General features: G+C 40.5%; 1 protein-coding gene across 1 annotated transcript in view; it reads left to right on the top strand.

The window, feature by feature from the left end:
• LOC138953248 (uncharacterized) overlaps nucleotides 1-21,394 on the top strand; it is a 231,007-nt gene that overhangs the window by 113,399 nt on the left and 96,214 nt on the right. The window contains exons 21-25 of the mRNA XM_070325049.1: nucleotides 993-1,054; nucleotides 2,894-3,048; nucleotides 4,657-4,707; nucleotides 6,754-6,801; nucleotides 7,525-7,554. Of these exons, the coding sequence (XP_070181150.1) occupies nucleotides 993-1,054; nucleotides 2,894-3,048; nucleotides 4,657-4,707; nucleotides 6,754-6,801; nucleotides 7,525-7,554 (346 nt within the window). The remainder of the gene's footprint in view (nucleotides 1-992; nucleotides 1,055-2,893; nucleotides 3,049-4,656; nucleotides 4,708-6,753; nucleotides 6,802-7,524; nucleotides 7,555-21,394) is intronic.

A 21,394-nucleotide genomic window follows, 5' to 3' on the forward strand; every position in this document is an offset into this window, starting at 1 on the left:
GCCTTTTACGAACGTTATCAGAAAAACAAGGGAGATAACTAGCCTTTTCTGTTCGGCAACACACAACTTAACGTTGGGCTTTTCTCGGAAACTATAAAAGTGACCGGGCTCAAATTTTATGTGAACGTGACTCATTGTGTTGTGAATAGCAATTTCTTCCTGTCCATCTGATGCCTCATATAATATTCAGAACTGCGAAAGTGACTCGATCGAGCGTTTGCTCTTCTTGTTGACTCTGAAATTTGGAACGTTTTGCAGTCTCTTCGATTTTGTCTATGTATCAATGAATACTGACTTTGCCAAACCTGGAAGCTGGAAGATGTTTTCAGACCGATACCCAGAAAACTACTAGGCAGATCTTTATAAAACTGTGCATACATATTCTTTAATATCCCCTGACGTTTTTCCTTTGATTATTTAAAGTTTTTGATGACGTCATATGCGTTTTTTGTGAATGAAGAGGCAGCACTGTGACAGCATTATTTTTCAATTTTTCAAATTGGTTTCAATTTTGGCCAAGCAATCTTTGACTCAGTTCGGAATAATGGATTACATTTCAGCTTGGAAGCTTAAAAATAAATTCATGAGTTTGTTCATTAAATTTAATAGTAATCGATTCAATGCATTCCTAAGCATTTTCTGACTCCAAAAATATATCGATATGTCATATGTACACTATTTAAATGTGCTCACAATGAAAGGAAATGGGTTAAGTAGGTACTATGTTCGCATGCTTCGCGGAGACAAGTGTGACCCGTCTCGGTCATCGGGTTTTGGCTAGCAAAGCCTTACTACTTCAGTGTTGATCCTTTATATTAGTTTCAGGCCGACATAGTGACTAAATGTTATGATATCACTTAAAAGCATTTAGTCTGTACCTTTATTTCTTTTATTTCTTTTATTCACTGCCTTTATTTCTGACACAAAGGCTGTTTTTTAAGGTTATACTGTCTTAAAAAGGTTGTCAGTCATACTGGTACGTTCTTTTTCAGGGAACTAGAGAGAAACTCAACCATACCATATTCGCATAAGGTGTTCCTCCTGAGAGTTGGCCGTGAGAGGATTGAACTTACTTTTTCTTTCTTCCTTCTTTTCTTCTTTCTTTCTTTCAGAGTGTTGTTGTGGGAAGGTCGGGTGTAAGGAAAAGGATATATAGCACAGGCAGAGGAGCATACAATTAAGACACCAAAGACAGAGGTTGCTTTAACCTATCTTTTATTGAAGGAAATGTAACTAAAAATAACCACTCAGGTAGCTTATCTAAATCAGAAATATTCCAAAATATAGCTAAATCTGGTAGCAACCAGAGACAATACTATAAGTTATAAATTAGAAACAATGAACAGAACTCTAATACAAGAAATAGCAATGCTTACATAAAACCAGAAATAGCAATTATGAATTCTGATATCTACCAGTACCAGAATCAGCTAGAAACAATAATAGAACCAGAAACAATATATGTATTTCTTGTGCAAACCAGAACTAGAAACTATGAATTCTGGTAGCAACCAGAATTTCTGGTGCAAACCAGAAAGCAGTGTAAAGAAGAAGGCAAGATTCTCCTCAGTGAGCACACTTGAAACGTAAACACAAAATCTGCTGTTGACGCCTAAGTCGCGAAACACAAACCCAGTTATCGGAATTTAAAACCACAAATCGACCGCTTACACACTTTGCGCCAAACTACACAGCTAGACCGGTCCACGACAAATTTGGGCAGAGCTTCGACACGTTCACGGCAACAACACAATAGGAGCACCACACAGTTCGCGAGTCAGTGTCACTAAACGCGTTTTCTGATCTAGCCTAATGTTCACCCTTTTAAAGACAGTGGTCACTCCGACTCCCTGTGGCGATAAGCCAATGGGCAGGCTACCCGTTCTAAGCCAACGGGGGGTGTTGTACTTAAAATTCCTGCCCAATGATAGGGATCGTTAAAGATGCAGAGAGCCCTGTCTGTGTTACACACAGAATAAGGCTTATTACAAGCAGTTACAAAGCTGATACATAATACTCAAATACAAGCTAAACGGGGAAAGTTATGGGATCCTACCACCTAAATCTGGGATAAGATAGATTAGAACAGAATCCGGTAAAGAGTCTACTCTACGATAGTAAACACACTTCTTCGACCGGTTTACAAAAATAAAGTACATTGCACAACGACAACCAGGTATTATTTAGTCACTCATTAGGCACTGATGGTTAGAGGTTACTCTGCTGCTTCTCATCATTTTAAGTTAGGGATTTCCTAGCACAAAGGACAATATTTAAAGGTAAACCCAATGTAACTAGCACACACACACAGAGGGAATAGCTATAGACAGGGGAGGCAACTGGGTCGGGCAGGAGATAACACACACAAAGAGACGGGGTACGCCACTTGGCTACAGTGTGAATGTCATTTGCAGCATTTTAATTCGCGGTATGATGTAAACGTAAAAGCCTGCTCCAGGTCTACAAAACACACACACACGCACGCAGACACACACACACGCACGCAGACACACACACGCACGCACACACATACACACCACACGGACGCACGCACACACACGCGCGCGAGCGCGCGCGCGCGCACTGTCTACACGAGGGGTAGTTTGGTTGTAGTTGCGGGCTGCTTTTGCTGATGGTTGTGGTTGTTGTTATTTAGGGAATCGATGCGAAGGGGATGGTGTATGAGTGTGTGTGTGTGTGTGTATGTTTGTGTGTGTGTGTGTGTGTGTGTGTGTGTGTGTCCATGCGTTCACACACACTCTCTCTCCATCTCTCTTTTTCTCTCTCTCTCTCTCTCTCTCTCTCTCTCTCTCTCTCTCTCTCTCTCTCTCTCTCTCTCTCTCTCTCTCCTGTTATTCCCGACTGTTTCTTCACTTGAATATCTATGGTGCAGGTAAAGTACGCCGTGCGGTGATTGATCATGTGGGCGAAATTAACGACGTTCTGAGCAAAGCCATGAGGGACGCCTTCAAGTACTCTTTAGCTGGCCGAAGTCCCGGCATCGCCCCTCCTCCGCATTTCGTTGAACCGCTTGTTGCACACATCAGTGTAAGTTTGGTGAATTTGTAGTCTGATCTTGCTTCTTATTGTCCATGTTTCTGGTGAGTACTTTTTCATTATGATCTTGTTGTTGTTGTTGTTTTTGTTGTTGTTTTTGTTGTTCTTTTTGTTTTTGTTGTCGTCGTTGTTGTTGTCGTCATTGTTGTTGTTGTAGTTGTGGTGAATATTTTGTTGTTGTCGTTGTTGTCATTGTTGTTGTATTAATTGTTTAAAACTTCTTCCGAATGAAAGTCGTTTCTTCTGTCATTTCGATGCCTCTTATTCTTTCAGGTGCCAAGAGACTGGTTCGGCATTACTCTAACTCACTGCTGTTGTCTATGCAGCGCTTACATCCCATTTTACATTTAGTCAAGTTTTGACTAAATGTTTTAACACAGAGAGGGAATCGAGACGATGGTCGTGGTGTATGTGTGTGTGTGTGTGTGTGTGTGTCTGTCTGTGCGTGTGTGTGTGTAGAGCGATTCAGATTAAACTACTGGACCGATCTTTATGAAATTTTACATGAAAGTTCCTGGGAAAGATATCCCCGAAAATTTTTTTAATTTTTTCGATAAATGTCTTTGATGCCGTTATATCCGGCGTTTTGTAAAAGTTGAGGCGGCACTGTCACACCCTCATTTTTCAATCAAATTGATTGAAATTTTGGCCAAGCCAATCTTCGACAAAGGCCGGACTTCGGTATTGCATTTCAGCTTGGTGGCTTAAAAATTAATTTATGACCAAATTTACGTTCATCTTATTCTTCATCATTTCCTGATTCCAAAAACATATAAATATGTTCTATTTGGATTAAAATCAAGCTCTGAAAATTAAAAATATAAAAATTATGATGAAAATTGAATTTTCGAAATCAATTTATAAACACTTTCATCTTATTCCTTGTCGGTTCCTGATTCCAAAAACATATAGATATGATATGTTTGGATTAAAAACCCACTCAGAAAGTTAAAACGAAGAGAGGTACAGAAAAGCGTGCTATCCTTCTCAACGCAACTACTACCCCGCTCTTCTTGTCAATTTCACTGCCTTTGCCACGAGCGGTGGACTGACGATGCTACGAGTATATATATACGGTCTTGAGTTTCATTCTGTGAGTTCGACAGCTTGACTAAATGTTGTATTTTCGCCTTACGCGACTTGTTTTATTATTATTATTAACATACTGCCACTTGTACGCCAAATAATCGCGGTCTAAACTCACACTGATGATAACAGTAAGATGCTGAATCCATGCATCCTCGCAAACATGGCCAAGTTTGAAAATTACACAAGCTTTGTCAAACTGAATAGAAGTCGGATTTTGTCATTCACCTGTTGATTTTAAGATTAGATTTGTATTGATTTGTAAGGTTCTGCTTAACGCAGAAACTGAAGGTCACTGAAGATCACGCGCAGCGAGCTATTGTCTCTGCATAACGATAGTTACAACAAGCATCACCTCTGAATGAGCTGCTTGACACCGCAGACCCATCAATGAATTGATCAAACCAGCTGCACACAAAAAGGAAGGACGATTAGGAAAAAAACCAGTTTGCGTAGTGTTACACTTTGTTGTTTGCGAATGTTACATACCGTTGCTTATTTTGGCGTTATCAGGAAACGGAGATAGAGGAGAAAATCAAGCCCCCAACAAAGTCAACTGTAATGGTAAGTTGTATTAATGTGTGCACAATAATAGACGAATTCAGGATATAACTCCGTCAGGTTTGTATGGCTTCTGGAAGAGAGAGTGACTACTCTTGCCAAAACCACTGACAAACATTGGAGGGGCCAATCGCAAGCGAGTTGTGTGTCGGAAACGCGTGCTCCTGTCCAGGGTTTGGCAAGGGTATTCACTCTTCCACAACCCACACAGACCCGATGGAGTTATTCCCGAAAATCTTTATCATTTTTCAAACGCACTTCGTCGGTTTTCCAGCGTCTTTCCGAACGCTCCCAATGTCATTCCTTTCAGTCCGAGGACGAATCAGTGCGAATATATAATAGTCTGTAGACCTTTGTAGAACTTCGTTTTAGTCCGTACAACTGTCTGTCTGTCTCTCTGTCTGTCTGTTCGTCTTTCTCTCTGTCTTTGTAGAACTTCATTTTTAGTACGTACGACCTTTTAGCTGTCTGTCTGTCTGTCTCTCTGTCCGGCCTCCGTAGCGCAGTGGTTGGCCCATCGGACTGCGGGCCGGGAGGTCGTGGTTCGAATCCCATAAGGGGCAGTGGGTGTTTCGGGCTTCGGCCGGCTCCTACCCAGAGTGGAAGTGCTATGGTTCCAATGGGAAGGCTGGTATCACACAGCCGAGTTTCATTCACTTCACGAATGCGATTGTTAGGGTGTCCAAATGTCTGGCCAACAAAGAAAGCGCAAAAATAAAAATGATTTCGGCTCTTGTGACACTTCATGCTCAGTGCTTTCATGGTGACCTTGGTCTCAGTGTTCTTGTTCCATCCTTCCCTGACTAGTACTTCTGCTGCCAGTCTTGATGCTTCGGGGGGTCGACGGGGGGACGCAGTGACGGTCTGCTCTCTGAGGAGACGCTCACTCAGTCAGATGGCGTTTGTTTGTTTGTTTGTTTGTTTGCTTAACGCCCAGCTGACCACGAAGGGCCATATCATGGCGGTGCTGCTTTGACATATAACGTGCGCCACACATAAGACAGAAGTCGCAGCACAGGCTTCATGTCTCACCCAGTCACATAATTCTGACACCAGACCAACCAGTCCTAGCACTAACCCCATAATGCCAGACGCCAGGCGGAGCAGCCACTAGATTGCCAATTTTAAAGTCTTAGGTATGACCCGGCCGGGGTTCGAACCCACGACCTCCCGATATCGGGGCAGACGCCTTACCACTAGGCCACCGTGCCGGTCGTCAGATGGCGTAACAGTCAATATCATCAGTAGGGGGCTTAGTAGGTAGCGGCCTGCGTCCGTTGGCTCGGAACAGGACCAATACTGAACACCGTCGAAGTGACTCGGCAGCAGTGCAGTGTCATCTTCAGAGGGTAGCCCACCGCAGCGACCTGACATCCTTCCCTGGAGTGTCCGTAAATTCGACAAGACTGGCAGCGGAACGAATATCAGATGTAGATGGAGCAATGAATACTGCAGGGACGGGGCGGCGTGAAGGGACAACTGGGACAACACACACACACACACACACACACACACACACACACACACACACATATATATATATATATACACACACATACATACATACACACACACATACACCACTACCCTCTTCTTGATTCCCCAAAACAACAACCGACAACAACCACAACCATGAGCAATAGCAGCCCACAACAACCAAACTACCCCTCGTGCAGACAGTGTGTGTGTGTGTGTGTGTGTGTGTGTGTGCGTGTGTGTGTGTGTGGTTGTGTGTGTGTGGTTGTGTGTGTGTGGTTGTGTAAGTAGGCCTATGTGTGTGGATGTGTGTGTGTGTGTGTGTGTCTGGATTTTTATTCTCAATGTCTGCTTCTGGTCCGTATTTCTGCCTGTGAGTGCCTTTCTTTATCCTATGTCTTCCAGTGGAATTGTTTTTCACCTTTTCCCGGCTTGCGTCAAACATTTATTTTCAGTTTACCTAAAGAAACGAACGAATCCTGTAAATGGAAATGTGTGGTTAAAAAATAACATGTTTGTCCTAACCTACCTTGTCGTTGACTTATCACTGGCCAATTTTTGATTCACTTGCAGGACCTGAAAAGCTGGAGAAAAATGAAGAAGGTTACAATTTACGAATTGGTAAGTGTAGCTTAGTTAATTGTGTGAGTATGGGTATGTGTGTGTGTGTGTGTGTGTAGGTGTGTGTGTACCCATGTTTCCACAGGTTTGGTTGCCTAAATCACCATAAGGCAACCATCCACACGTGGATGGCAACCTAAACTCTGGATGGCAACCTAATTGTGTGGATGGTCGCTTCATTTAACACCGTTAAATTGACTTTTTTGACGGAAAGAATGTCATAACAATGTTAAACTCTGGATGGCAACCTAATTGTGTGGATGGTCGCTTCATTTAACACCGTTAAATTGACTTTTTTTCACGGAAAGAATGTCATAACAATGTTCAAAATGACATTCTTTCCGTCCTCTATAGGCGACGAAATAGGTCAAATTTTGTGCATTTTTTAGTGCAAAATTCTTCGATGCCGGAGCGAGTACTGCACCCAGTGCTGTTGTAGTGCAAGTGCACTAGAAAGGCACTACACCCAGTGCCGCCTCTTAGGTAACCATCCACACTTTAGGTGCGTGTGTGTTTTGTGTGAGTGTGTGTCTGTGTCTGTAAGTGTGTCTGTGTCTGATTGTTGTCAAAGAACTCGAGGGTTCTTTAAAGGAGATTTAAATATTGATATGAATGGGGGATCGGGGTGGGGGCATCAGCGGGGTGTAAGTTGTCGGGGTTTTTGTTGCACGCTTCCTAATGATGTTTCCTTTATGCTCCATGTGGTCTTTTTTGCTGCAACAGACACCTTCAGAGGAGAATCTTCTCAAAAAGGTAGGCTCAGGTCACATGGATACACACGCACACACAGACACACGCGCGCGCACGCACACACACACACGCACACACACACACACACACACCCACAAGCACCCACACACACACACACACACAGATACAAACAGAGGGATTAGTTGAGATAAAGTGATAGAGAGAAAGAGAGAGAGAGAGAGAGAGAGAGAGAGTTGGTTTCTGCTCACCTTATGTCCTCTCTCTCTCCCCTCTCTCTCTCCCTCCCTCTTTCTCTCCACTGGGCGAAAAGTTGCGTTTTGTATCTTACAAAACTACTCAAAATCCCAACAAAACTTCAAGTTTCAATGGGTTTATTACATTTTGGTGTTCACGACAACGCCAGATTTTGATTGGATTTTGTTGAAGTTATCGCTGCGAAATTGCCTGGAATTTCAGCGCGTTTTGCGACGGTCAAAACATCATGTTAAACCATGTTACATCATGTCTGTAACATGCAAAAATGCCAAGTTTTGATGGCATTAAAGCTTTGGTTTAACGCCAAGTAACATGTTATCGTAGACTTAACTTGCAAAACTGCTTGTTTTGGTGGTGTTACAGCTTGCTTGTAATGTGATTAACATCATGTTATTGCTGGTTTAACATGCAACACCCCATGTTATGTTGGTGTTAAAGATTGCTCAAATGCCTATTTACTCCATGTTATGTTGGTGTTAAAGCTTGCTCAAATGCCTATTAACACCATGTTAGTTGGTGTTAGGCTTGATTATTAATGTAAAAAAACCACCATGTTATGACGTTCACATAATTGTTTTCACCTGGATGGAATGTTGTGGAAAACAAAGCATGTTGTTTGGGAATTGTGTGCGGGTTTCATGCTTGGATATTGCACTTTGCTGACTTGTCACAGGTCAATTTACATTTAACAATATTAGTTTTCAAATGCATCATCCTTCAAACATTAAGTAAACATCTTTAACATAAACACTTTGGTTGTAAAATTATTGCACTTTATTCAAACAGGACAAAACCTAAAATGCTGATTCACAATGTATAATAGCAAAGGACTATTTTGAGTGGAGACAGTGTTCATCCACACTATAATTGGATAAGCTAAAAATGAATTATTTAAATCGGTGAAGGCCACACGAAATGAAAACACACCATCAGTAAATTACTTCCCTTGTGAGTAAGAGCGTCATACCCATAAAACCCATGTCAGTTTTAGCCCATGTGAGTGTGTGTGGGGAGGGGGGGGGGGCAGATGCCTTGTGAAAACATTGCCCATAGATATATATGTGAATTACTTCCCTTGGGTATGAACATTTATGAATGATTAAATGGGTGAAAGAAGGCCACACAAAAAGAAAATCAGTAAATAACTAAATTACTTCCCTTGTGAGTAGGAACAGTCATACCATGTTCCAACTTTTTGCTAAAAATTCGCCCACAATGTTTCCTTCAAAGTTGAAAAGGGGTAACTGAACTTCATGTTTGGATGTCATGGAGTCCAACATGTCAGTAAATTTGGAAAGCCCTAGTTTCATAAACATCTGAAAACTGCTCAACGTCTTTGCATCACGGCACATTAATAAAAGTAAGAGTTAGTAAGACTGGCCTAACTGCTATGGTGAGGCAGTAATCACTCGTTGATGAAGAATTATTTGAATTCTGAATTTCGAACAAACAAATACAGTGTCCTTCCAAACCCCCTTTTCAGGCCTCCAAGAATTTAAAAAAAAGCAGGTCTTAAAAAGGAGGAAATCTGCTTAATATGTACAACGGGTTGTGAACAAAAAATCCAAAAACGTAAGGTCTTAAAAGCGGGGAAGTCTGAAAATCGGGGGAGGGGGGAGGGGACCTAAAATGTGGCGATCATAAAAACCATAATTTATCTAACAAAGTTCATTCTGAAATCTTCTTCAGCGTTTGATTATGGAGAGACTAAATCCTTAGTTCAGATGTGGTCTTAACTCCTTGTCTCCCAGGTACGGATATATCCGTACCCACTCATATGGCTCTATCTGACCAGGTATGGATATACATGTATATCCGTACACACAGTCACTATGTATCCTACATTGGGGTGTGCACGTTAAAGTTCCCACGATTGACAAAAGGGTCTTTCCTGGCAAAATTGTATAGGCATAGATAAAAAAAAATGTCCACCAAAATACCCGTATGACTTGGAATAATAGGCCGTAAAAAGTAGGATATGCGCCGAAATGGCTGCGATCTGCTGGTCGATGTGAATGCGTGATGTATTGTGTAAAAAATTCCATCTGAAACGGCATAAATAGATCCCTGCGCCTTGAGTCGAAGTCTGGAGATACGCGCGCGATATAAGACTTCATAATTATAACTATGTACATTGCAACTGTTCTCATTCGGCATATATCCGCATTCTGCTTAGACTGTTAGCTTCAGTCGCTTCCTGTAACGTTGATCTAACGCCAGCATTCTAGCCTGTTGATACACAGTTCCTACAATTCTGAGTGACCTGCTGCAGCACAGCTGGTCTCGGCTTAAAAAATCTTGGTCAACATAGGTGGGGTACAAAGTGTTAAAATAAAGCGTCCTTCCAAAGTCGATGACAGGTCCCCAGAGTATTCACAAAATTATATGGTACACTGTAAGCCTTGCATGGCGACGAAAAAGATGTCCACGCCTACATGAAGAAGTATCCTTCACGGCTTCAGCGGAAACAGTCGGCTGGGGATGAGGACAGCAGCTAATGGCGAACCTATGTAAAACATATAGACAAGAACAAAAATATATGTCAATGGGAAAACAACGAAAGAAGTAGAGAAGGACTTCCCCACCTTAACACAGTGAAAATGAAAAACACATGTGAATGTACTTATGTTTTAAATCTCCCCCCCCCCCAATTAAGACCAGTTATCCAAGATATTTTTCAGTCTTCAAAGGAGAATTTCACTGTTCTCACGGAACCCTCAAGAAAACTGAGCTGTGCTAATATATTATATAACTGCAAACATCCCTCAAATTCAATATTGCAAGCCACTATACATTCCTCATAAAGGCACATTCCTTCATGCTCACGTGTGAAAACTAGCATAAGTTTACAAGTGTGTATCTATTTATAATAATAATAATAACGGGCATTTATAAAGCGCCTTATCAGAAGTTCAAAGCGCGTGACAACAATACATGTATACAAAATTCATACAATCACTGTCAGATTCAAACAACACATCATGCACATCTCACATCCCCAGACTCTATGCTAAGGCCAACAACAACAAAAGTAGTCTGTTTACGGTATCGCGACCGACCCTATTTTTTCGCGCGACCCTAGACTTTTTTTTTTGGCATTTGGGGAAAAAAAAGTCTGTTGTTTTGGCAAAGTAATTTCAAGATATGGTTTTTTTGGAGAAAAAAAAAATCCCAACCTACCGACCCTTTTTTGTGGGCCTATGTTACCGTAAACAGACTATTTTTGTTTTGTTTTGCCTAAGGAACTATCCGTAATGTTGTTGGAACAAGTGAGTTTTCAAATTGGACTTAAAAGATGAAATGGATGGAGAGTGACGTAATTGAAAGGGGAGTGAATTCCATAACTGAGGGTCATGATACGAAAACGTGCGGAAGCCATGAGCCTTGCGTTTAAAGCGACCTTGACTGAGAAGTCGAGCATCAGAAGAAGAACGAAGGGTGCGAGAGGGAGTGTAGAGGGAGACCAGTTCCGAAAGATAGGCAGGTGCCGATTCAGAGATGATCTTGTAGCAGAAGCAGGCAGCTTTATACCTAATACGTTCAGACACAGGAAGCCAGTGAAGTTCTTTCATGAGAGGAGTGCAGGGTTGTCGATGCTGTGCTCTGAAAATGAGACGTGCTGCAGAGTGTTGTACTTTTTGCAAGGGTTGGAGAGTGGAGTCAGGGCAGCCTATGAGAAAGGAGTTGCAGTAATCTAATCTAGACATAATGCAGGATGTGACGAGAGATTTAGGGGCATCAACAGTGAGACATTTTATTATGGAACCTATTCTTCTGATCTCAAATTTAAAAAAACAAACTAACAGCAGAACAGGAAGGTTGAATAAAATCCTTACATTAGACTAGCAGTTGATCTGTAGGATTCCAGGAGCCAAAATCCCAAGTCCTTGATATCTGCACTTTCAGCATCTTGTACCTGGAATAGTATGAAGATAACATGTCATTGTCACCGTCAGTAAATCACAATATCAAAATTATCAATATCATATGATTACTTACTAAAATAACTGTATGAAGTGATCTAGCACTGTCAATGGCAATAGTATCATGACAGTGAGATTACGATGAATCATCCTCATTAACAAATAACATAGACTAGTTCTAATGTAGTACCTGTTTGTAGTGAACTCACCAGCAGGAGTATTGCATATATTAATTACGCATTACTGAATCCATGCACCCACATGGTCTCTTACTAATTTGCAAAACCATAATGACTTCAAACCTCTGTTGAATTACATAACTCATTTATGAAGAGTAGTTAATACTAATAGTTAAAGTACAAACCCAAGTTTGTGTGTGTGTGTGTGTGTGTGTGTGTGTGTGTGTGTGTTTGTATGTGTGTGGGAGGGGGGGACGGTTACTGATGGTTCACCCACAAAACTGTACACTCACCAAGTAACACTTAAAGTAACTATTTTCAAAGCTTCTTGCTTACCTTGGAATAGTGTCAAGCAGCTTATGTTGTGTCTAGATCAGCCATCAGATCTTCACACTCAGCCTGCACATGCTGAAAACTGGACATGCCTGTATCTCAATCAAGCTGTTGTTGCGGAGACAACGGAACCATGCTCAAGTCAGGTCCAACTGAAATAAAAGCATATTGTTAGCTGATAAATGATTTGGTCAAGCAAAACCATGCTGTATTTTTTTAATAAAATATTTCATATACCCCGCTGATGCAAACATAATGTACGTATTTACTATTAGCATTTGGCTGGTCATTTAAACCAGAGCTTGTTCCAGAACTCCATAAGAACAACCATGGCAGTTGGCAATGGCACTGGCAGAATACAGATCAAAACAATATTATTATTAGCCTCAAAATGGGTTGACGTCCCATCAAAATGAATCACTGAATGAATTACGGACTGAATCAAACTTCAGAGACATTACAATTTTTCACAACGATTTGTCAGCAAACAGCCATGCTTACCTGTACAAATGTATCAGTGATATCACTATGAGTATGACAGTGTGGTAAGCTTACCGACGATTCGTTTACTCCGTCACGGCGGAGGGCTGACCGTGCACCCAAAAGCGGACTCAACCAAATGGGTATTTTTTGAAAGCTTGAGGCCTGCCGAACATAAAAATCGATGTTAACAAGAAATATTCAAGGGCGCACTTTCTCTTTTCAGTCAAAATTCAACTATACCCTGAAGAGTGATGCACGAGCATTTCAGACGCTTGCCTCTGAAAAAAGAAGTTCTCAGCCAAATTACGAACTCAAACTGGTACGTTTTACATATAAATGTGTTAGTTGGTATCTTTTGATTATCACAAAACAATTTGCGACTGCTTTGGCCGAGGATGCTGGTGACAGTATCATTATTATGAACCCTACCCTAAATCCAGGAAAGACGTCGTCCAAAATGTAGGTAAGTTTTGATTAAAAATAAATTCACACAAGACTAGTATTGTTGTTTGGCTTCAATGGATATATTTTCGTCAAGTATGATGTCTTTACATTATATCTGTAAAATATGAATGGATTTGAACCATACACTATGTCACTATGGCCTTCCAATCTTCCTAACCCCCAGCCCGGTAAAGCGTGCGAGACGTTTCCTGAAAAAATGTTGCTTTGTGGTGCGAGTTCAGTGTGACATGATTAGTTTCCAGAACCCCATTTCTGACTTTCAAAGTTTATCTACATACATTTAGCAATGCACGAGCAAAATATGACAACTTAATGGTGCCTTTTGGTTTAATGCTATGGTAAAATTGCTAGTGATAGTGTTTACAGCTTGAAACAAAACATAACAGATGGGAATAGTCTTCCTCAATCTGGTTCAGAGCATAACGTATTTCTATTTTCAGAGGTAGCATTATTTCTGATAAGAGCTAGAGCCAATATGAATGATGCTGAATATTTGAAAAATGAACTTTCTGACTCATCTGAGTAGCAGAAGAGAATTCGTGATCGTCAGCGTAAGGCTGGCTGTCTTCAATGAAATTCCTAGATGAACAACTTAACACAGCGTTCGATTATTCGCCCGTTTCTTAAGCTAGAGCTTTGAAACTTTACACGCGTCTAGAGCTACATGAACGCTTTACAATACATACAATATAGTTGACTCTCGCGTTATTTAAAGGTCACAACAAGGTCATTACCAGGCAAAAACGAGGGAAAACCGACGGAAAGTACCATTTTCTGCAACTGTTTGTTAGAAAAAGCTTTCAAATTCAATTATTTTTGGGGGATTAACGCATCTCTAGACATGACAATCATCCGATTATCAGACATCAATTGTGGAGGTCACGACAAGGTCATTACCAGGCAAAAACGAGGGAAAACCGAGGGAAAATACCATTTTCTGCAACTTGTGTGAAAGTAAAAGCTTTCAAACTCCATCTTCTTCTGGTATTGGCGCATCTCTAGGCATGACAATCATCTGTTTAACAGTCCTCAATTTTCAAGGTCACAACCAGGTCATTACCAGATAGAACCGAGAGAAAACCGAGAAAAAATACCATTTTCCATAACTTTTTTGTAAGTAAGAGCTTATAAACTCCATCTTCTTCTGGGATTAGTGCTGATTTCAATGACCCTGAAGTCCGAGGAAAGTTTTCTTGGCCCATGCCTAGTTTGAAGGTCATGACAAGGTCAAGTTTACACGTTTTCTATTTGTGTTCGGCTATTTTCTAAGCTAATGCTGTTGAGGCAGATTCATGACATCTTCCTTCGCCCACAGGGGCTCTAGGGGGGTGGGCGGGGCTGGATGTAATAGGGGTAGAAGAGAAGGGGAGAGAGAAGAAAAAGTCAATGTTAAGGTGTTCATCTACCGATAGGCTTGCGGTTGCAAGCCTGACTCTGAGGATCACACCGGCTGTCCTGGCACTCAGACGAGTCATAAAGTTGATATATTTTCCGTCGTTTTACCCAGTAATGACCTTGTTGTGTGACCTTTAAATATTACGAGAGTCAACAATATTTGTTTCATGTCTTATAATGCCCTAGACGTGTGTAAAATCCCATCCTTGTCATGACCTTCAAACATTGCATGGGTCAAGAAAACTTTCCAAAGACTTCAGGGTCATTGAAATCAGCGCTAATCCTAGAAGAAGATGGAGTTTATAAGCTCTTACTTACAAAAAAGTTGCAGAAAGTGGTATTTTCTCTCGGTTTTTCCATCGGTTTTATCTGGTAATGACCTTGTTGTGACCTTGAAAATTGAGGACTGTTAATCAGATGATTGTCATGTCTAGAGATGCGCCAATACCAGAAGAAGATGGAGTTTGAAAGCATTTACTTACACACAAGTTGCAGAAAATGGTATTTTCCCTCGGTTTTCCCCGGTAATGACCTTGTCATGACCTCCACAATTCATGACTGTTAATCAGATGATTGTCATGTCTAGAGATGCGCTAATCCCAGGAAACAATTGAATTTGAAAGTTCATTTTTACAAACAGTTGCAGAAAATGGTACTTTCCCTCGGTTTTTCTTCGGTTTTACCTGGTGATGACCTTGTTGTGTGACCTTTAAATAGTACGAGAGTCAACAATATTTGCGTTATGTCTCATAAATCCCAAGACGTGTGTAAACTTGTAATTAAGCTTTAGCTTCGAAAATAGCTGACGTCCAGAAAGTATTTTATTTGACCGTAAAAGATATTCCCAAATAGAAAACGTGTAAATTTGACCTTGTCATGACCTTCAAAGTAGGCATGGGTCAAGAAAACTTTCCAAAGACTTCAGGGTCATTGAAATCAGCGCTAATCCCAGAAGAAGATGGAGTTTATAAGCTCTTACTTACAAAAAAGTTATAGAAAATGGTATTTTCCCTCGGTTTTTTCTCGGTTTTATCTGGTAATGACCTTGTTGTGACCTTGAAAATTGAGGACTGTTAATCAGATGATTGTCATGCCTAGAGATGCGCCAATACCAGAAGAAGATGGAGTTTGAAAGCTTTTACTTACACACAAGTTGCAGAAAATGGTATTTCCCTCGGGTTTCTCTCGTTTTTACCTGGTAATGACCTTGTCGTGACCTCCACAATTGATGTCTGATAATCGGATGATTGTCATGTCTAGAGATGCGTTAATCCCAGGAAACAATTGAATTTGAAATCTTTTTCTTGCAAACAGTTGCAGAAAATGGTACTTTCCGTCGGTTTTCCCTCGTTTTTGCCTGGTAATGACCTTGTTGTGACCTTTAAATAACGCGAGAGTCAACTATATTTTACGTATTGTAAAGCGTACATGTAGCCCTAGACGCGTGTAAAGTCTCAAAGCTCTAGCTTAAGAAACGGGCGAATAATCGAACGCAGTGTTAAGTTGTTCATCTAGGAATTTCCTTGAAGACAGGCAGCCTTACGCTGACGATCACGAAGGCTCTCTTGCTACTCAGATGAGTCAGAAAGTTCATTTTTCAAATATTCAGCATCATTATATTGGCTCTAGCTCTTATCAGAAATAATGCTCCCTCTGAAAATAGAAATACATTATGCTCTGAACCAGATTGAGGAAGACTATTCCCATCTGTTATGTTTTGTTTCAAGCTGTAAACACTATCACTAGCAATTTTACCATAGCATTAAACCAAAAGGCACCATTAAGTTGTCATATTTTGCTCGTGCATTGCTAAATGTATGTAGATAAACTTTGAAAGTCAGAAATGGGGTTCTGGAAACTAATCATGTCACACTGAACTCGCACCACAAAGCGACATTTTTTCAGGAAACGTCTCGCACGCTTTACTGGGCTGGGGGTTAGGAAGATTGGAAGGTCATAGTGACATAGTATATGGTTCAAATCCATTCATATTTTACAGATATTATGTAAAGACATCATACTTGACGTAAATATATCCATTGAAGCCAAACAACAGTACTAGTCTTGTGTGAATTTATTTTTAATCAAAACTTACCTACATTTTGGACGACGTCTTTCCTGGATTTAGGGTAGGGTTCATAATAATGATACTGTCACCAGCATCCTCGGCCAAAGCAGTCGCAAATTGTTTTGTGATAATCAAAAGATACCAACTAACACATTTATATGTAAAACGTACCAGTTTGAGTTCGTAATTTAGCTGAGAACTTCTTTTTTCAGAGGCAAGCGTCTGAAATGCTCGTGCATCACTCTTCAGGGTATAGTTGAATTTTGACTGAAAAGAGAAAGTGCGCCCTTGAATATTTCTTGTTAACATCGATTTTTATGTTCGGCAGGCCCCAAGCTTTCAAAAAATACCCATTTGGTTGAGTCCGCTTTTGGGTGCACGGTCAGCCCTCCGCCGTGACGGAGTAGTTCAGTATTTGGTTCGAGACAGAGATTAAGTTGAAACTTATTTCGAGAAGCCAATCTGACGAATACTTACGTATTTTGAGCAAAACCCACGCACGTCGACCACAAGTTGAAGTTGATGTCTCCTGGAGTACGTGGTCATAAAAACGTCCATAAAGCTTGGTTTTGAAACGTTTTTGACTCACATGCGAAGCAAAAGTGAGTCTATGTACTCACCCGAGTCGTCCGTCCGTCCGGACGTCCGGACGTCCGTCCGAAAAACTTTAACGTTGGATATTTCTTGGACACTATTCAGTCTATCAGTACCAAATTTGGCAAGATGGTGTATGATGACAAGGCCCCAAAAAACATACATAGCATCTTGACCTTGCTTCAAGGTCAAGGTCGTAGGGGCCATAAATGTTGCCTAAAAAACAGCTATTTTTCACATTTTTCCCATTTTCTCTGAAGTTTTTGAGATTCAATACCTCACCTATATATGATATATAGGGCAAAGTAAGCCCCATCTTTTGATACCAGTTTGGTTTACTTTGCTTCAAGGTCAAGGTCACAGGAGCTCTTCAAAGTTGGATTGTATACATATTTTGAAGTGACCTTGACCCTGAACTATGGAAGATAACTGTTTCAAACTTAAAAATGATGTGGGGCACATGTTATGCTTTCATCATGAGACACATTTGGTCACATATGATCAAGGTCAAGGTCACTTTGACCCTTATGAAATGTGACCAAAATAAGGTAGTGAACCACTAAAACTGACCATATCTCATGGTAGAAAGAGCCAATAAGCACCATTGTACTTCCTATGTCTTGAATTAACAGCTTTGTGTTGCATGACCTTGGATGACCTTGACCTTGGGTCAAGGTCACATGTATTTTGGTAGGAAAATGTGTAAAGCAATTCTTAGTGTATGTCATTGCTAGGTTTAGTTATTTGACCTTGACCCTGAAGGTCAAGGTCATGTAAAGGTCAAGGTCAAGCATGTGAGTCGTATGGGCTTTGCCCTTCTTGTTTAGCACAAGCTTTCGAGTTAGATTTCGCTGCCATTGGCATTTCTGATAATAACATTCTACTGCACATGCGCGACTTTTCCGAAGTTCTATCGCCGGCATAGGCCACTGATCTAAAAATGGAGCGTGACAAGTACAGGCGCCTTATGGTGATAACCCAACAAGTACAACCATGCTGTTGTTGTTGTTGTTGTTGTTGTTGTTGTTGTGTTTTGTAGTTATTTCAAGTTCAGATGATGAGGCCGTGTGCCAAAAGCAACTAATTAAAAGTGTGTGTGTGTGTGTGTAAAGCCGAGCGGTGGTAGCTTCACGTAGATATTAGGGGAAGGGCTCCTAATATGGACCGGCTCCTAATATGGACCAGCTCCTAATATGGACCACCTCCTGTTCTGACAAACTAACGGCGCTAGAGCGCTCAAAAAAGTTTGTTCGCTGTATGCACCCTCTCTGGATAACTTGCACATGTCAAAACAGTTGCAGAAACACAAATCTCAAAACTGTTAGGCTTTTCTCTTTTTTTCACTTTTGGCAGCGTTCACTTTACATTTGCTGCCTAAAACAGACTCGTTTCTGTCCACAGCCAAAGCTTTTATCACACAAAAATTGCTATATATGACAGCTAAGACCGCATTTGTTACATTTTAGCGAGTTTCTACTGCAAACAAAAAATAATAGCAAAATCTCAAAGTAGGTGCGAGTCCCCTAATATGGACCACCTTCAACAAATCGAAGAAAAAGAAGCTAAAGACTTTTTTCATTAATTCATTAAGAAGCTTGCTGGAAATAACCTATTACCAGCCCTCGAGATTTAAAAAATATATAACAAAAAGTCTTCTTTTCGTGGAAGTTAATAATTTTACTTATTTTCACTCTGTTTTTACATTTAGTCAAGTTTTGACTAAATGTTTTAACGTGGAGGGGGAATCGAGACGAGGGTCGTGGTGTATGTGTGTGTGTGTGTGTCTGTCTGTCTGTCTGTCTGTGCGTGTGTGTGTGTAGAGCGATTCAGACTAAACTACTTGACCGATCTTTATGAAATTTTACATGAGAGTTCCTGGGAATGATATCCCCGGACGTTTTTATATTTAGTCAAGTTTTGACTAAATATTTTAACATTGAGGGGGAATCGAAACGAGGGTCGTGGTGTATGTGCGTGTGTGTGTGCGAGTGTGCGTGTGTGTGTGTGTGTCTGTGTGTGTGTGTGTAGAGCGATTCAGACTAAACTACTGGACCGATCTTTATGAAATTTGACATGAGAGTTCCTGGGTATGAAATCCCCGAACATTTTTTTCATTTTTTTGATAAATGTCTTTGATGACGTCATATCCGGCTTTTCGTGAAAGTTGAGGCGGCACTGTCACGCCCTCATTTTTCAACCAAATTGGTTGAAATTTTGGTCAAGTAATCTTCGACGAAGCCCGGACTTCGGTATTGCATTTCAGCTTGGTGGCTTAAAAATTAATTAATGACTTTGGTCATTAAAAATCTGAAAATTGTAAAAAAAAATAAAAATTTATAAAACGATCCAAATTTACGTTCATCTTATTCTCCATCATTTGCTGATTCCAAAAACATATAAATATGTTATATTCGGATTAAAAACAAGCTCTGAAAATTAAATATATAAAAATTATTATCAAAATTAAATTGTCCAAATCAATTTAAAAACACTTTCATGTTATTCCTTGTCGGTTCCTGATTCCAAAAACATATAGATATGATATGTTTGGATTAAAAACACGCTCAGAAAGTTAAAACAAAGAGAGGTACAGAAAAGCGTGCTATCCTTCTTAGCGCAACTACAGAGACTCTGGCAACTACTACCCCGCTCTTCTTGTCAATTTCACTGCCTTTGCCATGAGCGGTGGACTGACGATGCTACGAGTATACGGTCTTGCTGAAAAATGGCATTGCGTTCAGTTTCATTCTGTGAGTTCGACAGCTACTTGACTAAATATTGTATTTTCGCCTTACGCGACTTGTTTTTCTTTTTTTCGATAAATGTCTTTGACGAGATCATATCCGGCTTTTTGTAAAAGTTTAAGGCGGCACTGTTGATTGAAATTTTGGCCAAGCAATCTTCGACAAAGGCCGGACTTCGGTATTGCATTTCAGCTTGGTGGCTTAAAAGTTAATTAATGACTTTCGTCATTAAAAATCTGAAAGTTGTAATTAAAATTATTTTTTTATAAAACGATCCAAAATTACTTTTATTTTATTTTTGATCATGTTCTGATTCCAAAAACATATATGTTATATTCGGATTAAAAACAAGCTCTGAAAATTAAAAAAAAAATTATGCTTAAAATTAAATTTCCGAAATCGTTTTAAAAAAAATTTCACCTTATTTCATGTCGGTTCCTGATTCCAAAAACATATAGATATGATATGTTTCGATTAAAAACACGCTCAGAAAGTTAAAACGAAGAGCGGTACAGTAAAGCGTGCTATGCAGCGCAGCGCAACCGCTACCGCGTTAAAACAGGCTCGTCACTTTCACTGCCTTTTGCACTAGCGGCGGACTACGGTCATTGTGAAACAATGCAGTGCGTTCAGTTTCATTCTGTGAGTTCCACAGCTTGACTAAATGTAGTAATTTCGCCTTACGCGACTTGTGTTTGTTTATGTGTTTGTGTGTGTTCATGTGTGAGTGTGTGTGTGTGTGTGCGTGTATAGATGCCTGGGGCATGCGTGTGTGTGTGTGTTTGTGTGTGTGTGTGTGTGTGTGTGTGTGTGTGTGTGTGTGTGTGTAATTTTGTGTGTATGTTTGTACTATACTACACTAAAGCCCGTCACCCTTATTTGAGCACGAATTCGACTTGGCGAAGCTTCGAAAAGTCCTTATACCGAAAACCCGCAGCTTCGGCGAAGTTCTTTGTACCCTACTTCGCTGCGCAAGTTTTGACATGCGAAGCTAAGCCGTAGCTCTACACAAAGTTGTTCTTTTTACATTTAGTCAAGTTTTGACTAAATGTTTTAACATAGAGGGGGAATCGAGACGAGGGTCGTGGTGTATGTGTGTGTCTGTGCGTGTGTGTGGGTGTGTGTGTGTGTGTGTAGAGCGATTCAGACCAAACTACTGGACCGATCTTTATGAAATTTGACATGAGAGTTGCTGGGTATGATATCCCCAGATATTGTTTTTCTTGTTTTCGATAGTTACCTTTGATGACGTCATATCCGGCTTTTTGTAAAAGTTGAGGCGGCACTGTCACACCCTCATTTTTCAATCAAATTGATTGAAATTTTGGCCAAGCAATCTTCGACAAAGGCCGGACTTTGGTATTGCATTTCAGCTTGGTGGCTTAAAACTTAATTGATGACTTTGGTCATTAAAAATCTGAAAATTGTAAAAAAATATATATA

Source organism: Littorina saxatilis, linkage group LG2, assembly GCF_037325665.1.
Source record: "Littorina saxatilis isolate snail1 linkage group LG2, US_GU_Lsax_2.0, whole genome shotgun sequence".
NCBI lineage: Eukaryota > Metazoa > Mollusca > Gastropoda > Littorinimorpha > Littorinidae > Littorina > Littorina saxatilis.